The sequence below is a fragment of the Malaclemys terrapin genome, chromosome 8, assembly GCF_027887155.1.
Source record: "Malaclemys terrapin pileata isolate rMalTer1 chromosome 8, rMalTer1.hap1, whole genome shotgun sequence".
In the NCBI taxonomy this organism is placed as follows: domain Eukaryota; kingdom Metazoa; phylum Chordata; order Testudines; family Emydidae; genus Malaclemys; species Malaclemys terrapin.
In genome coordinates, this window is record NC_071512.1 from 23,115,768 (window position 1) to 23,138,439 (window position 22,672).

At 42.9% G+C, this 22,672-nt stretch overlaps 1 protein-coding gene across 2 annotated transcripts in view; it reads right to left on the reverse strand.

The window, feature by feature from the left end:
* Window positions 1–5,346: 5,346 nt before the first annotated feature.
* Window positions 5,347–22,672, reverse strand: part of CCNJL (cyclin J like) — a 47,836-nt gene continuing 30,510 nt past the window's right edge. For both annotated transcript variants that reach the window (XM_054038631.1, XM_054038632.1), the window contains exons 4-6: window positions 11,606–11,905; window positions 10,400–10,559; window positions 5,347–9,467 (exon numbers count right to left, since the gene is read on the reverse strand). In XM_054038631.1, coding sequence (XP_053894606.1) covers window positions 9,029–9,467; window positions 10,400–10,559; window positions 11,606–11,905 — 899 coding nt within the window. In that variant the 3' untranslated portion in view covers window positions 5,347–9,028. The remainder of the gene's footprint in view (window positions 9,468–10,399; window positions 10,560–11,605; window positions 11,906–22,672) is intronic.

The following is a 22,672-nucleotide window of genomic DNA, read 5'->3' on the forward strand; positions in this document are numbered from 1 at the left end:
CCTGTCAGTGTAGAAGAACCTCCAATTTGTACATTGCTGGGTTATTGGGAAGTTTGGGAAAACCAAAAAATCGGAAAAGCCTAATTTTCTCCTCCTCCCTCCCCCCAAACAATGCAAATTTGTGACTCCGTGCTATTGCTGCCTGAGCTGAAACATTAAGACACTAGAGATAATCAGCCACTCCCTCCCTCCTAGTCATTTGAAGTCTTAGAGAAAGTCACTCTTGCCCTGGTTATCTTGGCAACAGCTGCCTATGATAACCAATTTCCCCTCAGACTACCATAACACTATTAAGAAGGGTCACAGGAGGAGCTGTAATCATAAAAATGTAGGGCTGGAAGGGACCTCAACAAGTCATCAAGTCCAGCCCCCTGTGCTGTGGCAGGACCAGTTAACCATAGATGCTAACTACTTATGCTAAACGATTTGTTCCATCATGCATTTTGCTGTGATTCTGGGAGTACCTTTCCCAAAGCTGAAAGAGAGCTCCATGTAGCTCAAATGCTTGTCTCTCTCACTAACAGAAGCTGGTCCAATAGAAGATATTTCCTCACTCACTTTGTCTAACATCCTGGGACCGACACGATTATAACTACACTGTATATCAGACCATCACTGACAAGTGTTTGTCCAACTGGTCTTTAAAAAACTTCCAATCATGGGGATGCCACAACCTCCCTGGAAGCCTATGTAAGAGCTTAACTACTCATAGTTAGAAAGCTTTTCCCCAATATCTAAGCTAAATCTGCCTTCCTGTAGATTGTGGGTATGGCTATACTCGTAACTCCAAAGCGCTCCCGCGGCAGTGCTTTGAAGTGCGAGTGTGGTCGCGGCACCAGTGCTGGGAGAGAGCTCTTCCAGCGCTGCAGGTACTCCACCTCCCCGAGGGGATTAGCTTACAGCGCTGGGGCACTGTTTAACACTGGCGCTTTACAGCGCTGTAACTTGCTGTGCTCATGGGGTTTTTTTTTTTCCACACCCCTGAGCGAGAAAGTTGCAGGGCTGTAAAGTGCCAATGTAGCCATAGCCTAAGACTATTACTTGTTGTCCTACCTTCAGTGGACATGGAGAACAATTTATCACCATGCTCTTCATAATAGCCCTTAACTTACTTGAAGATATCAGGTCTCCCCTCAGTCTTCTCTCAGGACTAAATGTGCCCTTTTTTTTTTTAAATTAAACTTTCCTCATAGGTCTGGTTTTTAATCATTTTTGTTGCTCTCCTCTGGACTCTCAAATTTGTCCACATCTTTCCTAAAGAACTGGACACTGCACTCCAAGTAGGCCTCACCATTGCCAGTTAGACAGGACAATTACCTCGTGTGTCTTAGATATGACACTCATGTTATTACACTGCAGAATGATAGTAGCCTTTTTTCATAGCTGAAGCTCATTGTTGACATATATTCAATTGTGATCCACTGTAACCTCCAGATCCTTTTCAGCAGTACACCCTCATTTTGTAGTTGTGCATTTGATTTTTCCATCCTAAGTAAAGTATTTTGCACTTATCTTTATTTAAATTCATCTTGTTGCATTCATACCAATTCCTCAATTTGTCAAGGTCCTTTTGAATTCTAATCCTGTCCTCCAAAGTGCTTGCAACCCCTTTCAGGTTGGTGTCATCTGCAAGTTTTATAAGCACACTCTCCACTCCATTATCCAAATCATTAATGAAAATATTGAATAGCACCAGACCCAAGACTGACCCCTCCAGGACTCCACTAGGTAGTGCCTCCCAGTTTGACAGGAAACACTTGATAACTACTGCGAGTATGGTCTTTCAACCAGCTATGCACCTACCTTATAATGACAGCAGATGGGTTGGATAAGCTTCTGCTCCGCTCTTTTGGGGTTGTACTGTCATATGTTACATTGTTTCTTTTCAAAGAGTAATTGTTTGGTATTTCCCCCCAAAAGTGTTGCATGAAAAGTTACATGAAGAGCAGCTAGAATATTGAATATTGCTGCCTGGTGCAACACCATCAACTGTGGTCATCAGTAGACTATGACTGTTTGAGGATGATATTCTTCATGTACGTTGTTTATGGCTTCTTACCAATCGAAATTGCTTAGTTATCTTTAAAAAGAGCAGAAAATTATAGATATGAAACCCTATTCAACTTTGAGAGTTTTTTAAAATGTCATTTAGAAGTGGAAGTAAAACTGATTTTGCATAAAAAAAATCATGTTTTGTTTGAGTATAGTTTAATTACTTTCAATATACTGGTCAGCATGGCACCATCACAAAGATAATGGCAATAATACACATTTGTTGTCTTCATTGTATAAGTGCTTTATTTAAATAGCACTTGAGATTTTCTATTTAAAAACTAAGGACATTCACAAACAAAAAGCTTCAGTGAACATTAGTTAAGGTTGCTCACATGAATGAACTGTAAAAAAACAAAAACAAAACAGGAAATACAAAGTTAAGGATTAAAAGGTTGCAAAGTCAAGAATTCTCCAGCTAGGAAACGCCAAGATGTACACGCTCATCAAAAACCTAAACTATTAAGTTTTTGTTTGTGAATCTAAAATAGGATTTGAATTATACTGTGCCTGTCATACCCATGACATAAGTGATTGCCCAAGACTCAGTGTGGCAACTGCAGGTAAACAGTGTATTTTGTGCAGAATAAGGCCTCGGGGCCTTGGACATTGCAACTTGTTACTCTTGAAAGAAGAGCATGCTGGCTAGGACAGTGGAGTTATTGATCCCCTACTCATTCCCCAAAGTGCCATTAGATCTATACGCTTCCTAGAAAGCCAACAGATTATGGTCACATTTGTAAGAGGACAGTATTAACAATATAGCTGGCTCCCCACTCCCACACTTACCGCCGTAAAGTGATGGCAATAGTAGCTGCGAACACAGGTGGTGTTGCATTGCTCCAGCAGAGAGAAAGGAAGAAAGCACCTACCTGGTCGTCATTAGTGGTCTGAGCACAGGACAGGCATACACAAGCAAAACTCCATTCCAGTTCCAGCTCTCTTTGGCCTTGGGCAAGTTATGTAACCGTTTTACCTTAGTTTCTGTATGTGCAAGATGGGTATTAACACCACTCATGCACCTCACAGGGTCACTACGACAAGGGAAAATTTAAGTCCGGAATGAACTGAGCATTTTATACTCCACTGCAAGACCAATTCCACAGCTCTCAAGAACAGAAATTAGCAGGGGACACTAACAGACAAAGCTTAGTGAAGACAACAGCAACTCATTATTGGAAGGGTTGGGCCATTAATATGTTCTATTGTCCAGCAAAGCTCTAAGGACAAGAAAAAGTTTTTCCAAAGCTGCCCCTGGCCTGTTGTAGGAAGCAATATGCTGGTAGTGCGGGTACACTCAGCTATGCTAGTCACTTGGAACTCATGCTTGGGGTCAGGGGGTTCTGTTGCTAAGAAATGACTGCACATTATGGATAATGAACTTTTTCGGTTCTTGTGCGGACGCTTTCACATTTTCATCTGGAGCCAGATGGTTAGCACCATCACATCTAGCCACATGACTAAGCACAGATGTTTGTTTTGTCCTGTATTTACATAAGCTCCTTCTCTTCCCATTTCCCCACTTGGTTACTGCACAAAAGTGGGAAGTGGAAATGGCTAATACTGCAGGAGCCTAGTGCTCACTGTCCAGTCATATCCTCAGAGGCTTAAAGCGGTTCCAAAGGCCCAACTCACCACTCCTGGTCTCCCTTCCCTGCAGTCCCTTCTGCTTTTATGCCAGCAGGCTGTGGCAGAGGTTGTATTCCTTAACTACTTCCACGCTTGACAAATTAGCCTTCAACTCCAGCTCAGTTTTCCTGAGCATGTAGAAGGGTCACCAGAGGCTACACAGCCCCAGAAATAGGCTTGTCCCATAATCCAGAGGTGAGGAAGTAGGGTCACAGATACATAGGAAGGTGCTTGGGGAGGGGTTTAGGCAGTGGTCTCTACTAAAGAAGGTTTGCCAATATAGCTATTCTGGCAAATCCTCCTAGTATTGACACAGCTTGATGTGCTTTTGCCAGTATAGCTTATATCAGTTCCCTGAACAAACTAAGCTATGCAACAACAAATCACTTGTTTTCTAGTGTAATTGTATCCACAGTAGGGCTTCTGCTGGCATAAAATATCACAAAAAGCCTCCACCCCTCTGACATTGCTATACGGCAAAAGTTTTTAAGATCAGGTATGTCTATATTAATCCTGTCCTGCCCAGCCCACTCAACACTATTTAGAAGGTGTTTGAGAGTTGATTTTCACTTAAAGCAGAACATTTGCTTATGCTGAGGAATAGTAAAAGCAAGAGCAAGTTAAAGTTTAGTCTTAGGAATTGATTCTTGGGATCCATATAGGAATGTGATAAGGTTTGAATTTGATTTCTTGAGGACGTGACTACAACATGGTTACCCCCCCCTCCCACTCTGGTTAAAAAACAGAGGTCTGTCTCAGAGTGGAGATGGAACCAAATGGTGGTGTTGTAATCACAATTCTGTTGATGGAACCCTGCCATGAGGGTGGGGGGAGGAGGGGGGAAGAGACCTGCTTCGAAACAAGTCCCAACAGTTGGATATAAAGGACCTTAAAAACATGCAAAGAACTGATGCTTTAATAAAGGAGTTGGGAGACTGGGGTTTGGAAGTTTAAACACCGGCAAGATAGTTCCAAACAATGATCCTTGCTAGCTTTAAAATGTGTCTCATGAAGACAGAGCTGCTTGGGAACTCTCACAGAGCATTTCAACCCCCAAAGAATTAAAGCCACATTTTCAAAAGTTGTGATTTTGAAGAAAGTGCATGCCCTGCCAAAGGTCAGGGAGCAAAAAACGTATGCCTGTTGACAAAAGATCAGACACTCAGACCAATTTGCAAGGCAGTCTGATTTGCCAGGAAAATTAGGCAGATTTTTGAGGATTTATTGAAGTGCTTTTTAAAGCAGGACACTCACCTCACCTTGTTTTTTACACTAAGGAGACATTTGACACCTGCAGTAGTACTCACAGTAATTCAGTGCTACTACCTAACCTCAAAAGAATATATGGGCAGGTAAGGAAGCAGTAGAGGGAGATGTTCCTTAGAGGGAGACAGAAGTTAATTCTGGGAAAAGTAGTTTCTTGCTTATTATGTCTCCTGCTGTGTCTTAAAATGCCATGCAAGATTGTGCACATTATATTTTACTGCCCCTTTGGTGGAGGTGATCAAGAGTGATTTTCACCTGTCCAAAATAAATAAATAAAAAATTACTTACCCTAAGTGAGGAGCAGTGAGAATTTTGCAAGGATGTTTTAAATGACCAAATTTTAAATATTCCAACTTCAGCAAGTTGTTTAAAGACTTGACTATATGTTTAAAAGGGTGATTGAAAATGAATGAAATATCTTTATTTCCTTTTGCCTTCACAGTGTTGTCAATAAGCACCAAAAGTACAGCGAGGAACAGATTCTGACATTTATAAAAAAAAAAAAAAACAGATCAAAGACTACTTATTAAGCAAAAATGCCATCATGTTCAAGCTCACAATAAAGCAATAGCCCTTAATATCTGCTGATAATGTTCATCAAACCCTCAACATTAATTTATCTTTGATCCAGGAGTACTAACCAACTTTTAACAGTAAATAACTTTATTTGAAGTATTTTGGACAGTGGCTAGAACAGAGAGATCAAGCTCTGGGGAGTAGTCAAAGCCATTATATCTCAAAACATTAGATATTATAGACATTCCTTATTTAGTTTTCTATGTTCGCTCCAAAGCATAAAGACCTTAATTAGCAAACTCATTGTAGTCGCTTGCTAATCACTGGAACGCTTTCCCCCATATACACCATATCAAGACTTAAGTGTTAAGAAAAAATAGCTTTTGCATTTTCTCAGCTAATTTTGCAACCCACTTCTGTCTTTTAAAAAATTACCAGTGAAATTTTAAAAATTTCCTGTTTTGTGACCCAAGTTATCACTTTCTATTCATATCCAAAGCCCTTTTGAGTTTGCATTTACAGCAAGCTTAGTTGCTACCTTTTATGTGATATATGCTTGGAAGTTATGACTATCAGCTTGTGTGAGTATTTTAGTGCTTGGATAGGCTGTGACTGCACTAAATGGCACAAGTGTGGGCTTTGAAAGAGTTATTACATCCATTAAGCTTTAAAAACTCACCCATCTTTTTGTGAACCCATGTAAGTCCCTTTAAGTGGCATGATGATAGAATCAGGTTTACAGTTACATTACAGTTGTCTGAGCTTTCCTACTTTAGCTACTCCCAGAGGTGGCATATTTTCATTAAAGACTAAAGGAAATTCACACACAAAATTAGGTGTGGCTTAAATGTACACTAGCCAGGAAATTGAAGTGAAACTCCTGCCAGCATTCAGAGGCATTGCAGAAGGTATGTTCTCCCAAAACAAGAGGCAACGTTGGGCTTTTTAGCTAATCTATTCTGAGAAACCTCTATCTGCTTCTTTCAGAGATTTGTTTTGATGCTCATCCTATGCACAGGACACAAACAGCAGAATTGAGAGAACCTAGGGAAAGGACATGTATAGAGAAAAGTGACCATGAAGGAAATTAAGAAATTGCAGAGGCACTCTCTCCAATTTAGAATTAAAATCACATAAGCAGTGTGATAGGATGCCCAAGAAATATATTGATCACATCACATCATAAGCTGTCATTTCACCACATGCCCTCAGTCCCGCTGCATCATTTCTAATTGCTCCTTAGATTGCTTCCCTGATTCACTTCTTGCTTCCTTGTATGCTGCCACATCTTACGCATGGAATAGTTCCTCACTTCCCAGGCAGTGAGTAGCACCTCCCTGATCTTTTACAATTCCTTTTTTGCAAAGCCTTCCTGTGTAGGTTTCCTAAACCATGGAAATACCATTTGTTAATTCATCCTGTGTATCACACTTGTCAAGAGTACTTTTGTGTTGTGTCCCAGGAAACACTGTTGACAGCTATAGCTTCTATACACCGATACTGGACCAAGGGATTACTTTGTGCAAGGCAGAAGTTCGCTGGCCCTTTTTCAGAGAAATATATTGTGAGAACACAGACAGTATTAACAAATAAGTATGTCAGATGCAGGTCTTTTGTTTATTGGATAATCTTCATCAAGATAGCAGTGGAAATGGTCACTAAAGAGTGACTGCAGACTGTCAAACACAAGACTTCACATGACCTGTTCTACAGAGGTTACGAAAAAACACATGGATTCCACAGTCAGAAATGCCCTAGTACCACTATATTCCCCACATGTTTAAGAGGGTCTTTACAATCTGCTGAATGGCCGAATGACTATAACAGTCATTAAAAGATACGCTAAAACCTTGTGGAAATAAGTTCCATATAAATACACAAACAACAGAATAAAAAAAGGGAACTATATTCTCTAAGTTGCTAAACTAATTTCTGTAAGGTATTGCCTCTTCAGTTTTGTTAGGATTTGTAGTATTTTTTTTTTTAAATTAAAAAATGAAAGAGTTTAAAAACTTTCCTAGCCTGTTCTGCTACGGACACGGTCATCTTAATGTGTGACACAAAATTACAATATGCAATATTTGTAAGAAGACCCTCATTGTTAAAACAAAAGTTAGCAGACAGGTTATTTTTGAGAGAGATTTTCCCGCCATCCCAACACATCCCTTAAAAAACTAAATTCTCTAAAGATATAACTTAAAGAACACTGCCGAACGTGATATTTAAAAAAACCCCAAAAACATAGCATTTGCCACAAATCAGAATAAAAGCATATTGCACATTGTCTAGACTGCTGTCCTGAGAACCTTTAAAAAAACAATACTGGCTTCCAGCAACTACGGAATGGTGGTTGCATAGCAAGTGAGTGTTCTACACCCAGGTAAAAGTCTCCATGTTACTTGTAACTATCTACATTACTACACAAATCCTCCATAGAATTTTTGACCAAACACAGGACGTTCCAGCTCAAAATGATTTTAAAAACAACCCTTTGGATACATGGTAGCAGGTATTCTCATTTCAGTACCCTTAACCCAATTTTGCTATAATGCTCCAAGATGGAATTTAAAGACCAAAGTTCTGTGCAGCTTAACGTTGCAGTCTTAGAATAAAGGCATAATCTCCACCTCCTCCTCATTAGTACAAGTTCTTCAGTCCTAAACTTCACTTTTACCACAAGACATTAATCCTCAAAAATAACTGAAGGCAGTGAACCCCTTCAGTGTATATATAAGAATTTTCTTCCAAGGGGTTTTCTTCAAGTAATATTAGATCCCTGATGTAGCTTGTAAACATTTTTACTAAACAAATTATATCCAGTCACATAAGGCAGCAGCATCTTAAAAATCCTAAAGGTGATTTAAGATTGAGGTTTTTTTACATGAAGGCAAAGAGAGGTTTTGTTCAGTGGCACAGCACCCAAATCCAAGAGGACTTTTAAGGCAAAGAGGATTTGATGGTCATCTGGGTTGCTTTCACTCCAGGTCAAGCAAAGGGAAAGCAACATTTTACAGAGAGATTTTGCCGAGACTGGGATTGTTCATCCAGATAGCATCAAGAAGCTTCTGTATCATCATTTTTAGTGGTAGTTTCCAGTGGAATAAGCTGCCATCAGAGAGACCTTTGGATAAATGCCACTTTCAAATAACATTCTTATTGGAGGATATTATTGACCAGAAGTCCCTCCAGGCATTCCTGCTCAAAATAACCCTTTAAAATCACAAGCCTTAGCATTTGTGATTCATTGGAGCCTGCTGTATGGAAGACAAAGCTAGTAAGCCCCATAGGGTGTAACTTCTTACACAAGATGCTTTGAAAAGCGACAACCTAAAGTGATGCATGTTATTGCATTTCTGTTTTTCTCAGTCTCATTAAAAGACAACACCTCAATCCTTGCAGGAATGGCACCCACATTAAAAAGGGTCTCAAGAGCAAACATCTTCGGAATCAACTAGTTGTAAAGATTCTGTTCCTTTGTGTGTTTTTCGCTGCAAATATGCAATTGGCTCACATCCCATGGGGCCTTTTGTTCAGACTTTACTTACATCACCATTTTTCTAGACCGTCATCTGTCAAAACACCTGGCTGTGTAGGTGTGATGTCCACTGAAATAGCTGCTGCCATAGGCCATGGAGATGCAGTGTCTAGGTTCTGTTGCTATAGCTACCTGCATCGTGATAGGTCCTTGGATGGGCAGAGTCTGCACAGAAGGTTGAAGGCTGGCCTGCAGAGCAGAGTAAGAATGCAGTGAGGTGCTAGCACTCCCAGAGAGTAGGCTGCTGGGCCTGTGGGCCTGCAAGGAGTCACGGTAAGCAGAGCACAAATCCTGCACTGGAGACTGGAACTGGGAAAGGGCAGTTGAGTGCTGGGCTAGTGGGTGATAACTGGATTGCTGAAACAGGACCTGAGTTGTGGTTTGGTGGTTCACACTTCCCACTACTTGCTGCTGCAATGTTATTTGTTTTTTCACCTTGCTGGCTTCTTTGACATCATTCTCATAATATCTAGAGAAAACAAAAATTAAAGCACAGTGTTGTCAAGCAAATGCAAGCTATCAGAACAGGTGTAAATATCTGAGGAGTTTCTACAAATTGATTTTCAATCAATTGCCAGCTTGTTCCTACATGGTCAGTACAAGTTTTCCCATTGACCCTAATGGGCATAGGATTTGGGTGCTCGTTAGCCTGCACAGGTCAGAGATAAAAAGAACTTATTGTGCTCAATAATGTTCATATTTCACCTGTCGGCACTTTGAATAGATTTACCATTTCTATCTACTAACGGCCATTCTGAACCATTAAAACATTCAGTGGGCATTTTGGGGAACATTCGGTCTACAGAGTGAAGAGATCTTTTAAAACGTGCAGCTGTGTTGTGTGTCAAGACCCCATAAATGCATAGAACCAATAAGGGAATCCTTTCCAGTCTCTGCTAGCAGGACTTGCCTGCATCCACATAGACTGGGCTGCTGTCATGATCTATCATAACCGAACAAGCAACCTCTTCTACTGGGGGTAGGGGTAAGGGGTGAGAGAGAGAATGAATAGTTCTGGAATGTCTTTGCTGTAAGGGGAATAATGCTATCACTTTACAACAATACTTCATACACTAAGTGTTATAACATCGCAAAGGATGGATAGCTACTTACACAGAAGCTATAGTGGAAGTCAAATTTTGTGCGGCCTAACCACCCAATTGCATGAATAAATTACCATTCTGGTTGATGCAATGGATTCATATGCTACCACTGCACCAATATTTAGAAAGATTGCCAATCCCCAACTTTGCTGATATGGGCTGAGATGTAATCTCATGTGATCTTGATTACTGCTAAACTAAATGCCATTTGGAGTCTTTTCAGCTCTACATTTTTGGAGAATAATAGAAAGTCTATTAAGAGTTTGAGGAATAGGTTACTTTGGTCCAGCAGTCTTACATTAGCATCATTTCGATACATTGGGTAAGATGCTCCCAGGAATAACACGTTAGCAGCTGGAGCTGTGTGGTCCAGGAGGGAGAAATCTGCATACAGATGCGTGAGGCGCACACACAAGCAGCAGCAATCAGAGATGGTCGAAAGTTGAGGAAAGCATAATCTAAAGAAATTTTAAAAATAATATTACGCTTTGACCGATCACCATTCACTCGGAGTTCCATTCACTCTGTGCACATGCAGCAAGGTGAATCAAGTTAAACTTATAGGCCAAATGCCCACAGAGGTGGACAATTAAGTCTTTATATATGATACAGAGGCCTAAGAGTGGCATTTTGTGCCCAGCAAAAGCCTCCACAAATCAGGATGGAATACAGGCGACTCATCTTATGCTGGGGTTACGTTCCGCTGTCAGCACGTAAAGTGAAAATCGCGTATAGTCAAAATTACATTGAGTGTAATGGTGGGCGGAGTCGCCCGCACTACAGGTACAGTATTTAAATTGTTATTTTTCTCCTTTTTTTGTTTTTGCCAACTGCGCAAAGCTGAATTCGTGCATGTTAAATGCGCGTAAGATGAGACTCGCCTGTATTTCAAACTATGACCCTGCTGTGGGCTTCTATCCCCTACAAGCCATTCTGATCTGTTCCATTTCATGCAAGTTGATTGCATTCTCAGACTCCTAATCAAGTTTCTAGGAAGGGTCTCAACTAGAACAAGGTTGGGCCACTTAAACCTTAACCCAGTTTTTCAAGAATCGAAAATACACTTTAGTTCAAATCTTGCCACAGCCGAGACAGTGAGCCCATTTGGCTTTTTAGCAGCTCTCCATAACGTCTCATCCTCAGAAAGGAAGTAAAAATCCACAGCCCCCATTTCTAGTGACTCTTACTTAGGGGCATCGCAGAAAAGTTCTAGGGCTGGGCAATTCCAACCTGCTTTCAGATGCTTGCAAAGAGAGCCATAAGGACCCTTCTCCTAGAAGAGTCCTTCCCCCAGAAGTGCCTTCGAGAATTTGCGCCATTTGCAGTCCATAGCAATACAGAGGAAAGATATTGCTCTTTGCAAGTATTTTTATTGCACCTACGTTGTGCCCGTTTTAAAAGCATTTATTTGTCTGCTATGGATTTTTGCCATTAGCCCACTGGAAGACTACCCAAGGGTAAACCTCTACAGACCCCACATCTCACAGTTGGAATGAGATATTACCTTGCACTGAGAAATCAAGGAAGTAGTAAGCATATTTTTCCATGAAAGCTTTGACTTTGGTCAGGGATGTGATGGGCCAGCCATTGTGAAGGTCCTTCTCGCCAATAGAGGCGAAGAGGTAGTAGTCAATGTAGTGTGCTGGAGTCGGCAGGCAGAGATTCCAGTTGAAGTTTTCCAAGAGTAGTAGTTCCATCTTGAGCAGGTCTTTTTTGTTTAGCACCACGTTCACATTGCACATGTAAGCCAAGTTATTTAACTGCTCCAGCTTTGGAACGCGATCCTCCTTTTCTTCAAATTTGCCTTAAAAAAATAAAATAAACAACAATTTAAAGATGGATTTAAAAATGGACTCAAAAAACAAACAAACAAAACAAAACAAAAAAACAACAACACTCAGCCCAAGGTCACCTAGATTCAAAGGATCCTGATACTAGTTGTGCATTAGTAAGCATGTAGAATTCACAGATCCATCATGCAGCATGGGGAACCTGCTCTTCTAGCGGGGCTAGCCAGAGTTTTGTGGACTTAAACCCAAAACTCATCACGGGGTCTATATGCAGACTTGCAAGGGTCTGTGCAAACACTGTATTTGGTCTATCTGTGCAAGACAAAGGCGTGCAACTCTGGTGCACTGGTGAACTATGAGCTAGGTAGTGCCTCCCAGTTTGGGGCAAGGGAAAAAGGCAGGAAGTGAGGTCTGATCAAGTCTTGCCATGTGAATATAAGGTATCTTTCAACCTAAGCTTCCTTGTCTTTAAGAGCACCTCTACTATGCCAAATACCAACACTAGATACATGCAAGTCAAGCAGGCCCACACAACTTAGGACAATAGTAAACTTTACAGAGATGGGTACACGCTTGCACTATTATGAAGTTGTGTCACCCATGTTGTCTTTCCTTAAAGACTTTGTGAAACTGACCCAGCCAAAGGTATTGGAATCCTAAACAAATCTCCCAAAGGATAAGCCCACCTCCCCATGAGGACTTATATCACATTCCAAGGTTTAGGAACAGTCAGACCAAAAAATAAATTTTAAAAAAAAAAGTGAAGTTGATTTGCAATTGACTAATATTTTCCCTGCAAGGATCTCAAAAGGAGCTTGTTTCCATAGCACAGAACATTTATAAGATTCTTCTATGTGGTATTAAGTTAAATTTACAAAATAAAAATCTGGGCAATTTATTTTTAAATTAGCACATCTCCATAAAATGCCTAGCACAATGGGACCCAAATCCCTGGGTGGGTCCTTGGGTGCTACTTCAGTAGAGATGATTGTGGCAGATAAATAATAAAAGTCCTTTAAAAAAGCAGCAAGAAATTTGAAAGGGAGGGATTGAAAGGGAGGGAGAAAAAGCCTGAGTAAATTCCTCTTCCCCAAAATCCATCCAAATAAACCCAAGCAGATTTTAAGCATGTTTTTTAGAACAGTGCTGAACACCACTGGCCCTTGCATACCCTCACTGCTGTTATCCAATATTCAGCTTACCCAGTGCCGAGTCTTGTCATCAGCAATGGGTAGTTTTTGCAGTGCAGCTCAGGCTCAGATGGTTGTAAGTTTAAATACAAAAACCCGACCTAAAATCAGTCACCATAAACAAAGAGGTTTGTAAAAAGAAGAGCCTATAAAATATAATGCAAAATAAGAGGATACGACGTGCAATGAGAAATGGGAAAGAACAAGACCTCTCTATTTGTTCTCCTATCTTCCCTCTGATAAATCCCTACATTTTTTATTCTATTATTCAAACAGCTCTCAGTAGCTAAAAGAGTGCACATCAACCCCACAATCAGGAAAGCCTTAGGATATGGTTAGACAAGAGATTTAAAATTTGGTTCAGAGATCAAATATCAGCAAGACCCACAACTCAGTTCTTCCTTTGGACATACAAAGGCAGCTCTCTGAAGCACAAGTGCAGATAAATTAAGAACACACTAATATACTTCCAGAGAAGTCTCAAGACACCAGGGCCTTTAAAAAAAAAAAAAAAAAAAATAAACAAGTGGTCTAAACAACTTGCTCCTTGAGTTTAACCATCCATTTACTTTTCTCTGATTTAGAATTTGCTTTCTGCCTTAAAACTAAGTAACCCCATCTTTGCAGCCATCTTGAATTAGATTGACTGCATCTGCTTAACAATAATTTAGCTATTGAACATTTGTTCAGGATCTTATAGAAGCAGATGTTGGAATTCATTAGCATTTTTATACAGCAGAAAGCTTGGCAGCACATCCTGGGAGATGCAATTGCATTCTGTAGGAAAACTGTATTTCAATATGAAAAGAGAATCTGCTCCTATTTCAAGAGTTTTATACTGCACAGGGTTTCAGAAGTGAATAAAAAATCCAAGATAAGCATGTATCTAAACAAAGCAATCTGCTAAACTATGAACTGTGACATTTAACTTTTCAGATAATATACTGGAAAAAACAAGCCATTTCTATAGCAAGTTATCTTTTTGGGGGAAAAAAACTGTTCTGAACCTAAGCACCTGCTATTTAAATAGAGAGAACAGGGCAGTAGCTATAGTGCTAACTCAAAATGTAACTGCTTTAAATAATAGTCTAATTTAAAATGACTTAATGATTGGGTATATAATGGAGTCCATATAAAAACTAACCTGTTCAAAAATACACACGTCACTTGTCTATTGACAAATGACTTTCTGGTAATGTTGGGGTTTTAGCCAACATTGACATCAATTTATTCAATATCTTTGTTTAAAAACTCATATTCTCCCAGATTTCTCATGGAAAGGCACAGGAAAACACCTCAATTTCTGAGCATGCTATAGTATATAGAGAGACCTATCAGGAAAATCATGTTACTGTCAAGTAAAAACTGGCTTTAAGAAATCAACTAACACATGCACTTAACCAATTATTTTAATTAATTATGTGTTGAAGATGAGTGCCTGTATATCATTTTAGCCACAATTTCAGCTCTTTCTAGTGCAAATATGTCCCTCTTGTTTTCTTTTCCAGCAGCGTTGACACTCCATGGGTCTCTAGCCAAGTAGGTACCAAAGTATTCTTAGTCCCTTCTGCAATGCTGGCTACCTAAATGAGAGAAGCGCAATACTCCAACTGCTATGATGCTCCGGGTGAGGGGGGAGCCGGGGGGTAAGGGGCCGGGGGGGTGGATAAGGGACAGGGAGGGGGCAGAGGTTGGGGGTGGTGGTCAGGGAACGGGGGGTTGGATCGTGGGCGTTCTGGGGGTCTGTCAGGACTCGGCGGGGGGGGGGGGGGGTCCTGGCATGGTGGTGGTGGTGGTGGGGGGGGTTTCCTGGGGCATGTTGAGGGGACAAGGAACAGGATGGGTCGGGGATTCTGAGGGGGCGGGAAGTGGGTGGGGGTCGGATAGGGGGCAGGGACAGGCTGTTTGGGAGGCACAGCCTACTCTACCCTAAAGCTCATTCAGCAGTTTGAGGCTTGCAGAAGAGCCAAGCTGTTAGTTTTTCCGTTACGGCTGCCGTCCCTTTCACTTCCCAAATGCCAAATTATAGTCTATATTTAATTTCAGTGCCATAGGGAGATTCATGTCAGGGGAGGGTAGCTTCATTTAATATTAGCCACTGGGGGAGGGAATCACATGAGAAGAGCCATATCCTACACCACCTACCTCCTTCCCAACCCTACCAAGGGAGGCTCCCCCCCCCCCCCCCCGCATTCCCTGAGGCTTCAGAGGGGTTAATTCAGTGGTTCTCAAACTTTTGTACTGGTGACCCCTTTCACATAGCAAACCTCTGAGTGCGACCCCCCTTATAAATATATAAAAAAATATTTTTAATTTAACACTATTATAAATGCTGGAGGAAAAGCGGGGTTTGAGGTGGAGGCTGGCAGCTCGCGACCCCCAGTAATAACCTCGTGACCCCCTGAGGGGTCCTGACTCCCAGTTTGAGACCCCCTGGGTTAATTTAATTTTAGCACCCTGTGTCCATTCACATGCATGTGCTATTTTGAGCATTTCAGTTTTCACAACACAGGCTCATCCCAGATTCTGGAACAAGCTCAAATGCTCAGTTCGTGGAGTACGTACATAAGCTATACTAAAGACAAACCCACAATAACCGTCTCCCATTTGTGAGGGACCCCATGGAGCCAGTCTCTAGGAAACAGATAAATGCATGGAGGTTAAGTCCATTAATGGCTATTAGCCAGGATGGGTAAGGAATGGTGTCCCTAGCCTCTGTTTGTCAGAGGGTGGATGGAGATGGATGGCAGGAGAGAGATCACTTGATCATTACCTGTTAGGTTCACTCCCTCTGGGATACTTGGCACTGGCCATTGTCGGTAGACAGGATACTGGGCTGGATGGATCTTAGGTCTGACCCAGTATGCCATTCTTATGTTCTAACCTAAATGAACCCAAAGTTATGAAGACAGATATGAGTCAAGGAAGCCAGCAGACTATCAGAAACCTGGAAAAAAATCTCTGACTGGATGGGCTCAGGCGTTTGGTTACAAGCTGAGGTGGTTCAAAAGTTTTGGATTTTTTTTAAGCAGAATTTTTTTGTTGTTTCTTTTAACAATCAAAACACAACAAGCAGCAAATATTTGGCCACACACTTCTGAAACCCCAAACCATATTCAGGTTTTGGCAGACTAATTTCAGCTTTTCAATTAGAAAAACCACAACAAATTTTGAAGGAAAGCAGACATTGTCCGTGATATTTTCTGCTTTTTAAAAACCCCTAGTTTTCGATCCAAAAAAAGTTTTGACAGAAAATATTTGTCCAACCCTTTTAATGAGCTTTAATGCCTTTTAGCACTAGCTGATGCTGAGAACCAGTGATACCTTGTAAAGAAGTTCTCTCAAAACTGGGTTTGTGCCCAGATGCGGAAGGTTTATTTTTCCCAGGGCCGCCTGTGGGAGGGAGGGGGGAAGCAAGTGGGGGCAATTTGCCCTAGGGCCTGCAGGCGCCCCCACGAGAATATAGTATTGTATAGTATTACAATTTTTCTTATGGAAGGGGCCCCTGAAATTGCTTTGCCCCAGGCTCCCTGAATCCTCTGGGCAGCCCTGGTTTGCGCCAATATAATTAGATCAATTTTAAATACATTTTGTTACACTGGTGAAAGTTTTCCCAACATATATATATATATATATAGAAGCCCTAAATCACTCACATGGATGCATTCTCTTTCAATATGGAACTAGTCAGCTGTGATTAAAGTGACTTCCCTTCAACATCCTGCACTAGAAGTATTATTTTTCAACACTCAAACTGGTTTAATCAAAGTCTAAACATTTTTCAGTTATACACATTAATTGCCATTTTATACTGCATTCAGGTTGCCATCGGAAAGGCCTACTTTCCATCCTTCACAACTCCCCTGTGGGAAAAAAAAAAGGTCTTTATCTGAAGCTAGACATGGGCATGCCTCTCAGGGCACATCTTCACTACCCGCCGGATCGGCGGGTAGCAATCGATCTATTGGGGATCGACTTATCGCGTCTAGTGAAGATGCGATAAAATTGATCCCCGATGGCTCTGCTGTCGACTCCGGAAATCCATCGCAGCAAGAGGCGGAAGCGGACTCGACAGCGGCGCGGCAGCGGTCGACTCGCCACCATCCTCACAGCCAGGTAAGTCGACCTAAAATACGCAACTTCAGCTATGCTATTCACGTAGCTGAAGGTGCGTATCTTAGGTCGACCCTCCCCGGAGTATAGACCTAGCCTCAGAGAGGTGGATGGACTGCACTGATAGGAACAACCCTTCTATTGATGTAGGAAGGGTCTATACCAGTGGAGGGCAACCTACAGCCCGTCGGGGTAATCCACTGGCGGGCCGCGAGACAGTTTGTTTACACTGAACGTCCGCAGGCACAGCCGTCCACAGCTCCCAGTGGCCATGGTTCACCGTTCCCAGCCAATGGGAGCTGCAGGAAGTGGCGCGGGTCGCAGGTTGTCCCCCACTGGCCCACTCCTGTGGCACAGCTGCGTTGCCATAGCTGTGCCGTAGCAGCATAGACACGCCCTATGGACTTACTCAAGGTCACATATGAAATCCAGTAGCAGGAACTTAATAAATGTCTTGCAAATGCCACGCTGTACCATAGCCTCTGGCCTTTCCTCTCTTGACAAGACTACCTTTCCTCTTGAGTCTACACAAATGTTGCCTGCCACCCCTTTGCTACCAGGAAATGCGATAAAAAGCGCTAATGCGGATATAACCAAAACAGTCATATATTCATCAGTTCCTTTTCCCTCCTCAGTCTCCTTCCACTGAGGAAATGTTTGTGGTGGCCTCCATCTACAGATATCAGCTTTTGATTTCCATCCTTTGTGCTGAGGGGCCAGAAAACATCACCTCCACATCAGTCTGAAAAGACAATACTTCTCCACTTCGCTCTGCTACATGAATGGCTAGAGTGGGAAAAGACCCAGATATTTAAAATCCATTTACAGATTTAGAATAAATGGGATTAATAAAATGTTATGATTCAGACTCATGACAGCTGGAGAGCATGGGAGTACGAAGTTAAAAGAAAAGCAGAGGCCAAGGAGAGTGAACGTTAAAGTAGGACAGAAAATCAATCAATCAAAAGTTTTGAATCAGAATTGTCAGTACTACAGGAAGATAGCAACAAGTTCAAGGTAATCACTGAGCAAATAGTGTTTGTTGTTATACTCACAAATAACTAAACAAATAACTATTTTAAACTCAGAAAATACTGAACCTATAACTGAAGAGATACAGCTCATTCCCCTACTGTTTCCATTTGAATTTTGATTTTGGATTTCTCACACACACACACACACACACTTAAGGTAAGGGGGGAGGGCGCGGAAAGGCGAAAAATGTTGGGGACAAGCAAGCTTATCAAGAAATGGGTCTTTCCACTGTAGTGAGACCTGCTTTCACTTCAGAACAGATGAGATTGAGAGGCCAAAATTTCCAACAGGTAACTAAACTTAGGCTCCTAAATCCACCTTAGGCACCTGGATAAGTTGCTTATTTTTAAAGATGTCTAGCACTCAGAAGTTCCCCTCTTTGTCCAGGATTGTCAAAGACAAATGCACACATTTTACAACAGCTCTCTCCCCACCCTCAAAAGTGAGCTCTGAGTTACTTGGTAAAGATCTAATGACATACACTAATTTAATGTGCCAAACTGCAATGCAATAGGTAATCACTCAAGTACCCATAAAATATGGAATGCCCAATAGCTGTACTCAGATTCAAAACTCTTTGAACACCTACAAATATGTCATCTTATGTTTTAACCAGCATTAAGGCCTGCTCTACTGTAGGAAGAGGTGTGTGAGCTAGCCATTTTTTTTTAAAGCCTTTTCCCTAGTGTAGGCATCCCTAAAGGGCTTTTCAGTCATGTTAAACTAACTTTATGAAGCTAAGCTGATTGAAAGCCATATCTCCCCTTGTTCATAGAATATCAGGGTTGGAAGGGGCCTCAGGAGGTCATCTAGTCCAACACCCTGCTCAAAGCAGGACCAATCCCCAACTAAATCGTCCCAGCCAGGGCTTTGTCAAGCCTGACCTTAAAAACCTCTAAGGAAGGAGATTCCACCACCTCCCTAAGTAGCCCATTCCAGTGCTTCACCATCCTCTTAGGGTATGGCTACACTACGGGATTAATCCGAATTTATATAATTTGAATTTGGGAAACAGATTGTATAAAGTCGAACGTATGCGGCCACACTAAGCACATTAATTTGGCGGTGTGCGTCCATGTTCCGGGGCTAGCGTTGATTTCTGGAGCGTTGCACTGTGGGTAGCTATCCCATAGTCCCCGCAGGCTCCCCCGCCCATTGGAATTCTGGGTTGAGATCCCAGTGCCTGATGGGACAAAAAACATTGTCGCAGGTAGTTCTGGGTACAGCCTCACCCCTCCCTCCCTCCCTGCATGAAAGCAACGGACGGCAGACAACCAGTTTGCGCCTTTTTTCCTGGGTGAACACTGCAGACTCCATACCACAGCAAGCATGGAGCCCGCTCAGCTCAAGACAGCAGTCATGAACATTGTAAACACCTCGCGCATTCTCGTGCAGTCTATGCTGAGCCAGGACCAGAAAAACGAGGCGAGGAGGCAGCGGCGGCGGCAGCGCAGCGACAAGCGTGATGAGGACATGGACATGGACACAGAATTCTCTCAAACCGCGGGCCCCGGTACTTTGGAGATCATGTTGTTAATGGGACAGGTTCTATCCATGGAACGCCGATTCTGGGCAAGGGAAACAAGCACAGACTGGTGGAACCGCATAGTGTTGCGGGTGTGGGATGATTCCCAGTGGCTACAAAACTTTCGCATGCATAAGGGCACTTTCTTGGAACTTTGTAACTTGCTGTCCCCTGCCCTGAAACGCCAGAATACCAAGATGAGAGCAGCCCTCACAGTTGAGAAGAGAGTGGCGATAGCCCTGTGGAAGCTTGCAACGCCAGACAGCTACCGGTCAGTTGGGAATCAATTTGGAGTGGGAAAATCTACTGTGGGGGCTGCTGTGATGCAAGTAGCCAAAGCAATTACTCAGGTGCTGCTACGAAAGGTAGTGACTCTGGGAAATGTGCAGGTCATAGTGGATGGCTTTGCTGCAATGGGATTCCCTAACTGTGGTGGGGCGATAGATGGAACCCATATCCCTATCTTGGCACCGGAGCACCAGGGTACCCAGTACATAAACGGCAAGGGGTACTTTTCAATGGTGCTGCAAGCACTTGTGGATCACTAGGGACGTTTCACCAACATCAACGTGGGCTGGCCGGGAAGGGTTCATGACGCTCGCGTCTTCAGGAACACTACTCTGTTTAAAGGGCTGCAGCAAGGGACTTACTTCCTGGACCAGAAAATAACCGTTGGGGATGTTGAAATGCCAATAATTATTCTTGGGGACCCAGCCTACCCCTTAATGCCATGGCTCATGAAGCCATACATAGGCAGCCTGGACAGGAGTCAGGAGCTGTTCAAGTACAGGCTGAGCAAGTGCAGAATGGTGGTAGAATGTGCATTTGGCCATTTAAAAGGTCGCTGGCGATCGTTACTGACTCGCTCAGACCTCAGCCAAACCAATCTCCCCATTGTTATTGCTGCTTGCTGTGTGCTCTACAATCTCTGTGAAAGTAAGGGGGAGACCTTTATGGCGGGGTGGAAGGCTGAGGCAAATCACCTGGCTGCTGATTACGCGCAGCCAAACACCAGGGCGATTAGAAGAGCACACCAGGAATTGCTATGCATCAGAGAAGCTTTGAAAACCAGTTTAATGACTGGCCAGCCTACAGTGTGAAATTTCTGTTTGTTTCTCCTTCATGAAAACCTGCCCCCTTTATTGACTCATTCTCTGTAAGGAACCCACCCTCCCTCTTCCCCCACCTTGCTTTCAAACCAAATAAAGTCACTATCGTTTAAAAATCATTTATTCTTTATTAATAGATTATAAAAAAAGGGAGGGAACTCGGGTGGGGTTTGGGAGGAGGATCGGCGGGAAGGAAAAGGCCACTAAAAAAAAAGGTTAAAAAAAAAGGACAGCCTTTTGCTTGGGCTGGCCACTGGGGTGGAATGAGAAGGTGTACAGAGCCTCCCCCCCCGCGTTCTTACATGTCTGGGTAAGGAGGCTATGGAACATGATGAGGGGGGCTATACAGGGACTGTAACGGCACTCTGTTATCCTGCTGCCGGTCCTGAAGCTCCACCAGATGCCAGAGCATGTCTGTTTGCTCACGCAGCAGCCCCAGCATTGCATCCTGCCTCCTCTGATCTTCCTGCCGCCACCTCTCATCTCGAGCATCTCTCCTCTCCTCACGTTGGTCCCTCCTGTCCTCACGTTCACTGGCTTCCTTCCTATACTGTGAAACTGTGTCCTTCCACTCATTCAGATGAGCTCTGTCACTGCGGGTGGATTCCATGATTTCTGCGAACATCTCGTCTCGCGTCTTCTTTTTCCGACAACTTATCTGTGATAGCCTTCGGGACGGAGGAGGGAGGCTTGAAGAATTTGCAGCTGCTGGAGGGAGGGAAAAAAGGAGAGAATTTTTTTAAAAAAAGATACATTTTACAGAACAATGCTTATACTCTTTCACGGTGACCAACACTATTCACATTACATAGCACATGTGATTTCTGTGCAAGGTCACATTTTGCCTCTTAAGTGCCTGTGGCTTTGCTGCTAGAGATCACAGACGCAGGTCCGGGCAACAGAATTCGGCTAGCATGCGGCCATGGTAAGCCATTGTCTTTCGGCTTCTGCGCCCTCCTTTCCCACATACCAAGCAAAGCCCGTTGAGTGCTGTAGTTTTCCTGTTAACATTCAGCAGCAGAAAAACTAACCCCCCTCCCCCATCCAATTATCTGGATGATCGCTTTATCCCTCCCCCCACCACGTGGCTGGTATCAGGGAAGTTCCCTGCTAGCCAAACGCGAAAAGCTCAGGGCCAATTCCCCACCCCCCGCACTTGGTTAACTGCAGGGAAGGATTTCTTTTCAGCCACAGGCAAACAGCCCAGTAGGAATGGCCACCTCTGTCTCCTTAATTAAATTCCCGTATTTCAACCAGGTTACCATGAGTGATATCACTCTCCTGAGGATTACACAGCATGATAAAGAACGGATGTTGCTTGAATGCCAGCAAACACCGGGACCATACGCTGCCAGGCTTTGTCAGGCAATGATACCAGATCACTCACTGCAAGCATGGCGCGGTCAAGTGTCCTACCATGGAGGATGGAATAAGGCTGCACTGCCCAGAAACCTTGTGGCAAGGCTTTTGGAGTACCTCCAGGAGAGCTTCATGGAGATGTCCCTGGAGGATTTCCGCTCCATCCCCAGACACGTTAATAGACTTTTCCAGTAGCTGTACTGGCTGCGAATGCATCCCAAGTCCTGAGGGCAAAGTAATCATTAAAAACCCTTGATTTTAAAACAAGTTTTATATTTTAAAAGGTAAACTCACCTGAGGTCCCTTCCATGGGGTCGTGGTCTTGGATACTGGGTTGGGAGGGTACTTCAGTCAGGCTGAGAGAAAGATCCTGGCTGTTGGGGAGAACGGAGTGCTGGGTGCTCTCTGCCAGCTCCTCCTCCTCTTCCCCGTCCGCAGAATCCTCAGGTG